Source organism: Candoia aspera, chromosome 6, assembly GCF_035149785.1.
Source record: "Candoia aspera isolate rCanAsp1 chromosome 6, rCanAsp1.hap2, whole genome shotgun sequence".
In the NCBI taxonomy this organism is placed as follows: Eukaryota; Metazoa; Chordata; class Lepidosauria; order Squamata; family Boidae; genus Candoia; species Candoia aspera.
Window position 1 is genome coordinate 81,827,919 of NC_086158.1, and position 12,123 is coordinate 81,840,041.

Consider the following 12,123-nt stretch of genomic DNA (forward strand, 5'->3'; position numbering starts at 1 on the left):
CACCCCTGGCCCGTCACCACCTCGATAGTGAAACCCGCCCTATAACCCCCAGAGTAGCCAGGCCCAGTTGCCTCCACTCCCAAACCACCGGCCACCCTGGGATAGCACAAGGGTACCCTCCCCCATGCACACATCCTCCCACCCTCAATCAACCTCAGGTTGAGGCAGGCCCTCCAACACACCAGCTCCTGCTCTCTGAGCTGTTAGAGCGTACCCCCCCCCCATCCACTCACTTACTGTGTCCACCCCACCACCTCTCTCACTGGTCATGGGGGGGCACCCCACCCATTCCTACCCACCTCCTGTATCTCACTCGGATGGGTACTCTTACACACCCCATCCAATCTTGGGCTCCCTCTGCATCTCTCACCCCTGGAGGTAAGCCCACACTCACTCTGAGGGGCCCACAAAACCACACTGCTACCTCTAACAAAATGGGCATACTCCCTTCCCCCTACCACCGGGGCCTGCTTCATCCACAACCCCTGGGTCCCCTGTGCTATGCAAAACCCCCAAGAAGTCACCAGGCCTTCCATATAATGTTCACCACTTCCATGGGCCCCCGAACATGGAGCCCAAGAACCCCCAACAATCTTCAGTCCACTGATGTCTATGAGGTGCTACCAGAGTCCTGCCAGAGTTCACAAATCCACCACTGTCCTAAGGGGCACACGGTCTTCTGTTCTACACCATGGGACTCCACCCCCAAGGCCTCCTGTATTCTGCCACCTTGTGAAAGCCATCCAGAACTGCCAGGGTCTCTCAGGTCTGCCAGGGTCTACCAGAGTCCACCAGGGTCTGCCCAGGACCACTGAAGATCTCCCGTGGTCTACCAGGATCCACCGCTGTCCCAAGGCAGCCGTGTCTGCCGTTTCCCACAAAGGGAATCTGCCCCAGGGCCTGCCGTGTTCTCCCAGAATCTTGCAAGCACCGCTGTGTTCTATCAGGCATCTGCCAGGGCCTCCGAGGTCCAACCAGGTATCCAGGGTCCACCTGGGTCTGCGGAGGTCTCCCCGAATCCCCTGAGGAGGTCTCCCCGAATCCATGGGCCGTTCCCTCATCCACGGAGGCTCTACAGAGTCTGCAGCCACTCCAAAGGTCTGCCGCGTTCCTCTGCTCCGCCGCGCTCCACTGCACTCTGCTGCTCCACCCGGGGGTGGGGCTCCCCCTGTCTCTAATGCCAGCCGCAGGTGTCAGAGGATAACCCAAAATTTTAACAGGGTCTATCTGTCCCCCCAAGCCACTTACGAAGGAAGGGGCTGGGAACAAGGCCCACAGGGTTCTCAGAGACCCGAAGCCTCCCCCCACCCCCCAGGAGCCACGATCAGCTATGGCTTGCCCTGCTTGTGTTGGTAGGGGTATTGTTCTCTCTTTGGGAGTTCTTTGATTGGGCTGTTGTTTGCTGCTTGGTTGATTGCCTGAGTTCCTTGATTAGGGTGTATTGTGCTGTTTGATGGTTCATCTGGTGTTAATCCTAGTGTTGATTTTTGCATATCTGGGTGTTGATTGCTGGCAAGGGAGTGTACTGGTCTTTTGGCTTTTCTATTATCTCTTTTGAATGGTATGTAAATGTTGTTTACCTCTATGTGTCTGTTGATGGCTGCTTTGTCTGAGTGCCAGGCTTCCAGGAATTCTCTGGCATTTTTGGATTTGGCTTGGTTTAGGATGCTCACCGTTTCCCAGTTGAAACTATGGTTGAGTCTGTCCATGTGTTGTGAGATTAAGGAGTTCTCATTGTGTCTTCTGACTGCTAGCTGGTGTTCATGGATGCGCTCTGCTAGCCTTCTGCCTGTCTGTCCTACATAGTGGCTGTTACAGTCTTTGCATTGTATGTTGTAAATAACTCCTGCTTTTTCTTCTTGGGCTATTGGGTCTTTTGGGTTGCTTAATATGTTTTGAAGAGTTTTAGTTGGTTTATGTGCTACAGTGATGCCATATGGTTGTAACAGTCTGTTGGTGGTTTCGGAGATGTTTCTGATATATGGCAGTGTTATCCTTTTCATAGTTTCCATTGGTTGGGTTGTAGTGGGTTGGGTGGTGAGGCACTTTTTGATAAAGTTGAGCGGGTATCCATTTTGTTGGAAGATGCTGTACAGATGATCTTTTTCTTTTTTCTGGTGTTCTGGATTGCAGCAGTGTGTAAGTGCTCATCTGAATAATGTTCTTACATAGCTTCTCTTGTGGGAGGTTGGATTGTGATCTGTTCCACAGTCAGCACCTGGCCATATTTTTGCTGTTATAACTGAGCTCTACCACCACTATTAATATAGTCAATTTGTTTTCTGTGTGCTTCATCTGGTGATGTCCATTTTGTTTGCTTGAGGCCTGTGTAAGCAATGAAGAAATTATTGGATTGAGAGAAAGCAATAAGTTATTGTCCTGCTTCATTTTGTTTCCTTGGCCGTACAGTTCAACTGTTTTCCTCCTCATTATTTCCTACTTTGGCATTCCAGTCTCCAGTCACAAGCAGCACATCTTACTTGCATGCTCTATCAATTTCATACTGAACTTGACCATAAAACCTGTTATACTCTTCTTCTTCTGCATCACTGGTTGGAGCATAAACTTGGATAACTGTCATATTAAAGGATTTTCCATGAATTCTGATTTTATATCATCAGTAACCTTATCCTTCCAAGGTTGGTAAAATGAGTACCCAGCTTGCTGGGGAAGGTGACGACTGGGGAAGGCAATGGCAAACCACCTTGCTCTATAGTCTGCCAAGAAAACGTTGCAAAAAGTGGCATCCCTCCAAAGGGTCAGATATGACTTGGTACTTGCACAGGGGACCTTTTCATGGAGTTTTTAAAGGTTAATAAAAGAACTCCAAGCAGCAAACAGCAATCTTGCAGAGTAGAAGCATGAACCAAATAAAGGAACTTGCACATTAAGCTTAATTAAGTTCAAAAAATAAATTCAGTCTTCACACTGTAGTTAGATGAAGAAAAAATAGAGATAGCTTACTTTTATTCAGTAGATCTGGATACAGGTAGGTTCATAGTAGAAAGCACTTAATCATCACTGGTTCTGTGTAGACACTTTCTATAGGGCGAGAGCTGCATCCTGCAGCAGCTCCTGCTTGCAGGTCTGCCAGAAGGGTAGTGGAGATTGTTAATTCCCAAGCCCAAGAAGAAGGAGGAAGTGGAAATCAGGTGATCCATGTGACATCCCGCAAGCACAATAGAGATGTGTTTGCTAGAGAGACAATGTGTTTGCTATGCTTATGAGACAATGCTGAGTTGACCCCTGATAATTCCAACACCTTTCACAACTTCATTGTACCCATTTTACCCAAGTATTGTCTTTGCTATAACGTTCCTGACTATGAAAGCAACTCAGTTCCATGTTTATTTGTTTATTTTTGTTTGTTTGTCCTAATAAAAAGTAGAATTTTCTGACTGAAAATGTCCAGTTCCAGTCCATTTCAGTTTGTTGATCCTTAAGATGTGTAGTTGATTCATTACATCTTTACTGTGTTGAGCTTTCCCATGTTCATGCTTCTTATATTCCATGTTCCCACTGTAATTCTGACTTCGTAGCTTTGGGGATTTTCTTTTTCTGCATGGCAACATCAGCTACTAGACATCATGAAGGGTTTAATAAAGCCGTGTCACAAAGATCATTCCCTGTCCAAAATATTCTCAGCATTTCTTAGGCTGACCTGAGGAGCCCATCGTCAAGCACTATATCATTAATCGCATTATGTTACCTATCCACATGGTCTTGGTAAAATACAGGAGTGTCTTTTCCCATGTTATATGAAATGATGCCTTTGCTGTTGTCACGAAAATGATATCTCCTCTAGCATCTATATCTCTGATGCCTGATACAGGTATTTGTTTGCTTTAGGTGGACAGCTGGGATGTTTTTTATGCCTTGGCTGACCTTGCTGGGAGAATATACTCCTGGTGCATACTCCCAGTGTTCTTCACTTATCCCTCCCCAACAAAATGAGGTAGCAAAGCATGACTTGGGGCTGGGTGGAATCTCAGCAAATAGAATGTCTTAAAATATTACCGGTTTATATCCACAGGTTTTCAGTAGGATCATAAACTCCAGTTAAGGCTATTTGCTTTGAATCTTCTTTACAGACTTCTTTTGTGATAAAACAATAATTTTCTAAAATCTCAAGTCTCCTCCCCATACTTTTAAACACTTTCAAAAGAACCTGGTGTGTTTCATATAACAGTTTTCAGTAGTACAGAATTTTTTAAAAAAATTTAAATGTGTATATGCAGTATTCTTCAAATGCTGCTAACATACTTAATTGGTAAGGCCTCATCAGTTTTAAGAAAAAAATATTGTATCTCATATGAAACCAAATTGGAACTTTTAATGGTTTCTTTTGCAAACATTCAGTAGATACCATTTTCCCATTAGCAATTAGGTCTGTTACCTGTAAAGTCCATTATCTTCCCATTCCTTGAACTGATCTTAATTATCCACGTATCTAAAGGTTCCAGGTTCCACTTAAAGGCTCCAGGTTCCCATTCCTTAATCTTGGATCAATAGATTGAGTCTAGCAGCCTTAAACTCAGCCTTTATCCACTGAACCTCTTTTGAGTTCTGAACAATATGAATTGTTTTGTTTGAAAAGTACCAAAGTAAAATTTAGATTTCATACACCTAAGCTTTTTTCATACTTGCGTTCATAACATATTGTTTGTTCTTCAAAAATTATGTAAAAACAAAGAAATAATTTGGCATATACAAGTCAAGGTCATATCATTGGAACTGTTTGAAACAAAATAAAACTTTAAGCAGAATTGTCATTTTAATGGTGGCTTTTTGCTAAGCAACAATAAATGAACGGGTTGCAATGATGTAATTTTTATTTTGCTGTTTCACAAGAACAGACCACAATTATATTTAATGCTGATCCTTCGTGATGATTGTTGCTACAGGTTAAATCTGCTAGGGCTAACCTGAAGTCCAGTAGATTCATGAAGTCATTTTTACAATTTTTATCATAGTCATTGATTTTCTTTTTAAAAAAGTAAAACTCAGGTGGTTCTAGTGAAAGAGTTTACTTACTGTATGTATTTTCTGTTATTTTTAGAACACACCAGTGGGAACTCCAATTTTCATTGTGAATGCCACAGATCCAGACCAAGGAGCAGGTGGAAGTGTGCTTTATTCTTTCCAACCAGCCTCCAACTTCTTTGCCATTGACAGTGGGCGTGGCATTGTATCAGTTATCTGCGCACTGAATTATGAAGTCACTCAGGCTTATCAGCTGCAAGTGAATGCTACAGTGAGTATGAGTTACCTCCTCCTTCTGTCTCCTTTTCTCTTGAACAACTTGAGGGTCTGTAGAAAGGAACATACATTTCAGATGACCATTATAATTAACTTTCTTTAATTTGGGTTTCCTACAATTTGCTGTTTTAAAATCAGAACAGAATCTGTGAGTTTATAATCTAAGCAGATTATTTTAAAATTAGGGCTTGGTTGAGAGGACCCTGAACATTATTTAAAGTTTAGGCTCAACCTTGAAGCATGTAAAACTCTTTGGAACATGTACAACACATGCATTTTCTTTTCCACTAAATAATCATAGTCAACCCGCATATATCTCAGGAGGAAATTAAAATCAGATTATATGGCCACCAGGCAGTTTAAAGCACATTAGTATTCCCTATAATCTGCATTCATAATATAAAATATTACATGTAGGTTGTTTAACGGAGCTGGCTAGTACTAACATGCTGAATGCTTCAAACGTTCATCTTGTTCCATAGCACTTGTAGTAAAACAAGGAAGACTTTCTAGATCTCTCAGAAGGTATCTTTCAGTCAGTGGAGTAAATAAATTTCTCCTGCTGTGGCTTATACATGAAAAAAACCCTGTGTTCTCATCCTGTCCTTGATAGCATTTGACAGGTTTTGAAAATGGTGTGCTGTAATTCCAAAAGAAATGGAAGGTAGGTGGCTACATTCGTGGTGAAGGTTGCTATGATATCTGACTGCTGTTTGGACTTGTCAGATGCTGTTAGATCCAAACCTTGATAATAGCATGACTGAAAACAGTTTCTGTCTGAAATTTTTCAGGGCATTTGTCAGTGAAAGAAAACCAACCAACTCTCCTCAGTTAAACATGGGTTCTTATGCTCAGTTCTAAAACTCTGTGGTGAGAATAGAATAGTTGATTCTGTCAACCAAGAGTGGACAACTTTTTTTTATCCAAAGACAAACACTTCTTTATTTTATTTTATTTTATCATCTCATCTCATCTCATCTCATCTCATCTCATCTTATTTCATTCCATTTTTATCCCACCTTTATTTTTTTTTTATAAATAACTCAAGGCAGCGAATATACCTGATACTCCTTCCTCCTCCTATTTTCCCCACAAAAACAACCCTGTGAGATGAGTTGCGCTGAGAGAGAGGTCTGGCTTTCAGGCCTAAGGCAGGACTAGAACTCTCAGTCTCCCAGTTTCTAGCCTGGTGCCTTAACCACTAGACCAAACTGGCTCTTTCACTTATCACTTGGTAGAGGGGAACTGGTGTTCCAAAATTGCTGGGTTTTGTGTCACTCATTTGAGAGGAGTGGGGTTGGGGGAAGGTTGACAAGTTTCTCTATTTTATTTTTTATTATTATTATTTTTAAATTGCAAAATATGTATTTTAGGGCTTATACCACAGTTTCCATCTCTTTCCACTGAAAAATGGGGGGAAACAGTACCATCAGTTTTTAGCAGTCAATATCAAATATAACTCCAAAAAAAGGAAACTGGACCACAGAAGATCTACCTCACCTGTAGATGAAATTAGCTATTTATTGTCTATTGATTTTCCTTTAACATTATGTCAATTTTTTCTCTTTATACATTTTTAAGGATCAGGATAAAACCAAGCCCCTCTCCACTCTGGCCAATCTTGCAATCACCATCACAGATGTACAGGACATGGATCCAATTTTTATCAACCTGCCCTACAGTACGAACATCTATGAGAACTCCCCTCCGGTAAGAGCTCTGGTAAAAGTATTGATGATACTCCTGGAAACCTCTATCCCATAATCTCTTTTGAAACAGATGTGCTATGTAAGAAGACTATTATGGATAGTGATGAGCTTCACCCCATCATTACACATCATCTGCAAGAAGTCCAGAAAAAGGCTTTCCATCTATGGGTGAAAAGGTCAATGGTTCTAAAACCCTTTCATTGGGTTTGATAAGTCAGTTTCAATAATGTAAAAGCTATTTTTGAGAAGGATATGCATTTAACTATGCCTACCCCCTTTTTTTTCATTTGAACATCCAGCAATTACTTTTCTTCATGATGGTGGACCTCCATACATCCATATTGGTGTAAAGGTAAAGGTAAAGGTTTCCCTTGATGTAAAGTCCAGTCGTGTCCGACTCTAGGGGGCGGTGCTCATCTCCGTTTCAAAGCCTTGGAGCCGGCGTTGTCCATAGGACACTTCCGGGTCATGTGGCCAGCATGACTCACGGAACGCCGTTACCTTCCTGCCGAAGCGGTACCAATTAATCTACTCACATTTGCATGTTTTTGAACTGCTTGGTGTGCAGAAGCTGGGACGAGCAACGGGAGCTCACCCCGCCGCGCGGTTTCGAACCGCCGACCTTCCGATCGACAGCTCAGCGGTTTAACCCGCAGCGCCACCGCGTCCCCCCATATTGGTGTACAACAGCAAAAATACAATATAAGTGTTTAAAATTGAACTGGACAGATTGTTTAGGCATCTCTACATAAAGGTATAAGAGGTCAATAATCAGTCCCATAGTGTATCAAGATAGGACTTGATTTCTCTGGATGGTTGCATTTGTCCCTCATGGTAGCAGTGTTTGTTTACTTTTGTACTGTTCTCACCTGGTTCTTACAGCAAAGCTGTAATGTGATGTGTGGGGGGGGGAGGTTTCCATCAGCTGGCTTGTCACAGAGTCCATTGCTGATTAGGTTTGAGAGGGAGTGACTGGACCAAGGTCACTCGCCTAGCTTCTGTGCCTAGGGGAGGACTAGAAACCTGGGTATCCCCACTCCTGGTTCAGCACCTTTACTATACCATTTTGGTTCTCAAGATTTCCCTGGATCTACATATTGCCCAAAGTGGTTTGAGCTGTGTTGGCAGAGAGCAAAAGATGGTGAGAAGAATGGCTGAGTGGTTTCAGTGTATAAAATGGTATTGCTTGGTAATATCCAGTTCTCAATAGTACAAAAAATTATCTTTTGCAGCCAGATATGTGCCAATCAAATGGAGAATAGATGTGAATAAAATGCAAAATGGGTGACATTGTCAATGTAAGAGCTTTAGAACTTCTCTAAGAGAAAGATTTTCCAACCAGCTTAATAAAAGATGTATTATATACAGTAACTAACCAATAAAGCACTTGATAATGCAACTTAAAAGGCTTATAACTAATTGAAAGAGGGAGAGATTGCTGGAGGAACCACAATGCACATCATTTCAGAGTCTATATTAAATATTTTCTTCTTGCAAGACAGTATAAGCAATGAGGGAGGGGGAAAAAAACCCAATTTGATAATAGCAATGGGAAAAAAGAAATGATAAGTTGTTACAGAAATGGACACATGCCCATATCATCTAAGATTATAGAATGTATCAGCCCACTCCCCAAGTGCTTTTGTGGCCATTAAAAGGAATATATTTCAAAATAAGTATAGCAGTGTCTCCAAGTGTTCCTTTTCTATAGATACTTTTCATTACATGCATAATAAATGATAGTAAATGGTGCCAGTCTTAGCACTCAAGAAAAGAAAACCCTTGGAAGGATTTGCATCTAGTATGAAATGTGACATTTCTTATGAATACTTTACCCATTGCCTAAAAGTCTTCCAGCTTGCTACAATTTTTTTTTAATCCATTCAATCATGTCCAATTCGCAGAGACTGCCTGGACAAGTACCTGTAGTTTTCTTGGCAAGGTTTTTCAGAAGTGGTTTGCCATTGCCTCCTTCCCAGGGCTGAGAGAGAGTGACTGGCCCAAGGTCACCCAGCTGGCTTTGTGCCTAAGGTGGGACTAGAATTCACGGTCTCCCAGTTTCTAGCCTGGTGCCTTAACCACTACACCAGACTGACTCTTGTTACAGAATACCTTAACTTTATTTCCTCCTTCCAACTTGATCTGAAGGGCAATCTTAGGGAACATCTATCTGAAGTACAATTCTGACTCAGAACATGGAGTGCCTTACTTCTTTTTAATGTATGCAGCTTTTACACAGACTGATTTCTACATCATGTTCTGTGGTTAAACAGGTTTGCATTACCTGTTTAACAAGAAAGGTTGTATATATTCAACAGAGTTTGCTTGCTCCAGGTCCCTTCAATTAAACAGTGCCATCTTTCAGGACCCAGGAAGCATGCCTTCTCTGTCACAGTGCCCACCCTCTGGAATGAGGTTCCCCCCAAGAACTGTGGGGCTCTCACCCTGAAGATGGTCTGCAAGGCCTTAAAGACCTGGCTGTTCTGCTAAGTCTTGGGTTAGGTTGGATGGATCCCCTTGTGCGATGTGCTTTGTAGAGGTTTTTCTGTTGAGTGCCTGGATTTTCATTTTGTTTATTCATTTTGTATTGTGTTATTTAATTCTTATTCTGTTTTGCTATCTTGTGAGCTGCCCAGTTATTTGGAGTTGGGCAGTGCCTCAATCAATCAATCAATCAATCAATCAATCCACTACAAAAATTAACAGTAGCATATATTTTTCTTTTAGGGAGCTGTTTGAGAAGTCAGTAGAGAACACACAGGAACAAAAAATGCTTTTGCAATTTGCAATTTGATTCTTTTGCCACCTGAATTATTATACTAGCTAAGATACTTACCTGTCTTTCTTCTCAGTACGTTTTAAGTGCTTTCATAATTTCAAGATAGTTTGGAATCTGACTGACTCAATATTTCTGAGAATGAAGAAGTCCAGAAACATTCGAATGAATGATTTTCCCCTAAATGATAAGGCTGTATTTGTATTTGCATCTCAAAATGAACTCCTTTTCTTCTTCCGTCTTTATTAAGTATCTGTGAAATAATTAGCTGAAAGTTTTCATTTTGCCTGTTTTTCATCTTGTAGCACCTAAGAATATTATCTCTCAATGAACATTTTAAGCTCACTTACAACAGAAGAGCCGAATTGCTATCTCATCAGCAGTTCTGACCTCCTGTGTGTGCTGTATAGTGAACTGTGTGTTATAATTCTTTTTTTAAAAAAAGACAGAGCCCTGCATTGACATTGGATGAGAAATGTCTTTGTGTTGTCATAAATAAATAACCCACACTGAAGTCTGAAGGACTGGGTACTATTTTTAATGGGATTATCTGCCATTCTCATGTAGATGCTGCTTCTTATGTTGACATAAGAGGGTACTTAAACGTTAAGAAAGGTCTCTGAAAATTCTGCTTGGCCTGTCTACTTACATCTGTTTCTCTGCTTATGTTTATCTCACAGTATGTCTGAGTTTTGGTGTCTTTGTATAAAGCAGGGTAAATGAATATAAATCCATGTACGCTACTTTATTTACTTTATTATTGCATCAAATCTTAATTTTCCCGGCAACAGCATGTCATCCAGCCCATCACTGATGAGCTGGCAGAAAGGAAAGAACTGGATAAACTGCAGCAAATTACTGCAAAAAGATTCCTATCAGCCTTTCGACTGGAACTAAGGAGTGCAAAATAGGATTTCTTGCCTCTAATATCTAGCAAAGCAGCTTTCCAAGCCACCCTTCTATTCCCCTTCTCCCTGCTCTTCTTACTGTGATAATAGGATGTAATTTCAAGGCCTTAATCCAAGGGAGGGAGGGAGGGAGGGAAAGAGGAAGAATCAGGATATTGTACACAACAGCATATTCCATGTGCCGTAACAGACACTTTCTGAACCTTAAGTATGTTAGTTGCAAAGTGACAGGATAAATGTCACTTAAAAAAAGAAAAAACTGGATATATACTATAAACTCTATGCAGCTACTATAATTGCATAAAATAGTGCTCATGTATGACCACATAACTTCCATCTAATTTAGTGCTTACCAAAAATAATAATAATAAAAAAACAATACAGACGAAGGCGAGCATTTTCAAGAAATTACGAAAGGAAATTATAATGGAGTCATTGCCAGGCCTGGTGTATACAGATTTCATTTTCTGCTATGCTGCTTCTCTACTAAATCAGATTTGAGCTTCCAATTAAAAACTCAAATTTACTTTGTTCATAAACATTAGTGGGATAAAAATGGGATAATATCCATCATGGACAACAGTAGTACTGTTTATACTAATTGCTGAACCATTTTACTCTACAAATATTCCAGGGATGAGCAAGTTGTAGAGGATCAGAAATATGATTTGTTCATATTGGAATCTTACCAGATTTGAATGTCATTACAGTCAAATTCTGTAGAAAAATGCATGTTCCTGCACTATTAATGGATAAATATTGCTTCATGCCTGGACCTCCAAGTCCATAGAGCTTGCCTTGCCTGTTTTTTTTTACTGAAAGGTATGTGTTTAGTTTGTGCCTAGTTTATTTTTTTAATCCTGAAATTGTAATATGTTCTTACCTTCTATTGATTACAAGTAGATGGTTTCACTTTGTGTTCAGACTAAGTATGATGGTCCCAGTACCAGGATCTAACTTAAGGAATTCTCCAAACAACTCATTAGAAGCTTAAAGAATCCATTTATTAAAATCTGATTACTCAAGACAGTTGCAAAGCTCTGAATAACGTTTTGGCGCCAAAGCATTCAAAGGAACTCCTTCTCTCTGACATCATCCCTCCTCCCTGTCTGACAAACAAGCTCTTTCTTACTCCTGATCCCTCCCAGTCCAGGTGTCTTATCAGCTCGTCCTTGGCTCTAACGGTTTGTGAAGGAATGTGCTGAAGCAGTCTCTCTGTGTGCGAAGCTGCAAATCTGCAAAGCTGACACGGGTTTGTTCTCCCTCGGCTGATACAGCTTTATGGCAGGCATGCGAAGGGTGCCTGACACTGTGTTTCTTTCACTGTGTTGAATTCTTTCAGCCTATGATATTCTTTGAAGGCAGTTAGGTCTTTCATCCAACCCAGAATTCACAACTGGTCCCACTTGTTTTCTTAATATTTAATAAAATAGTTGCAGATTTGAACTGCAAGTGTTGGAGTCAGCTTTGT

General features: G+C 41.0%; 1 protein-coding gene across 1 annotated transcript in view; it reads left to right on the forward strand.

Annotated features, from left to right (window-relative positions):
• The window catches only part of CDH23 (cadherin related 23), a 537,138-nt gene that overhangs the window by 206,218 nt on the left and 318,797 nt on the right, over nt 1-12,123 (forward strand). The window contains exons 6-7 of the mRNA XM_063307837.1: nt 5,060-5,254; nt 6,841-6,969. Of these exons, the coding sequence (XP_063163907.1) occupies nt 5,060-5,254; nt 6,841-6,969 (324 nt within the window). The remainder of the gene's footprint in view (nt 1-5,059; nt 5,255-6,840; nt 6,970-12,123) is intronic.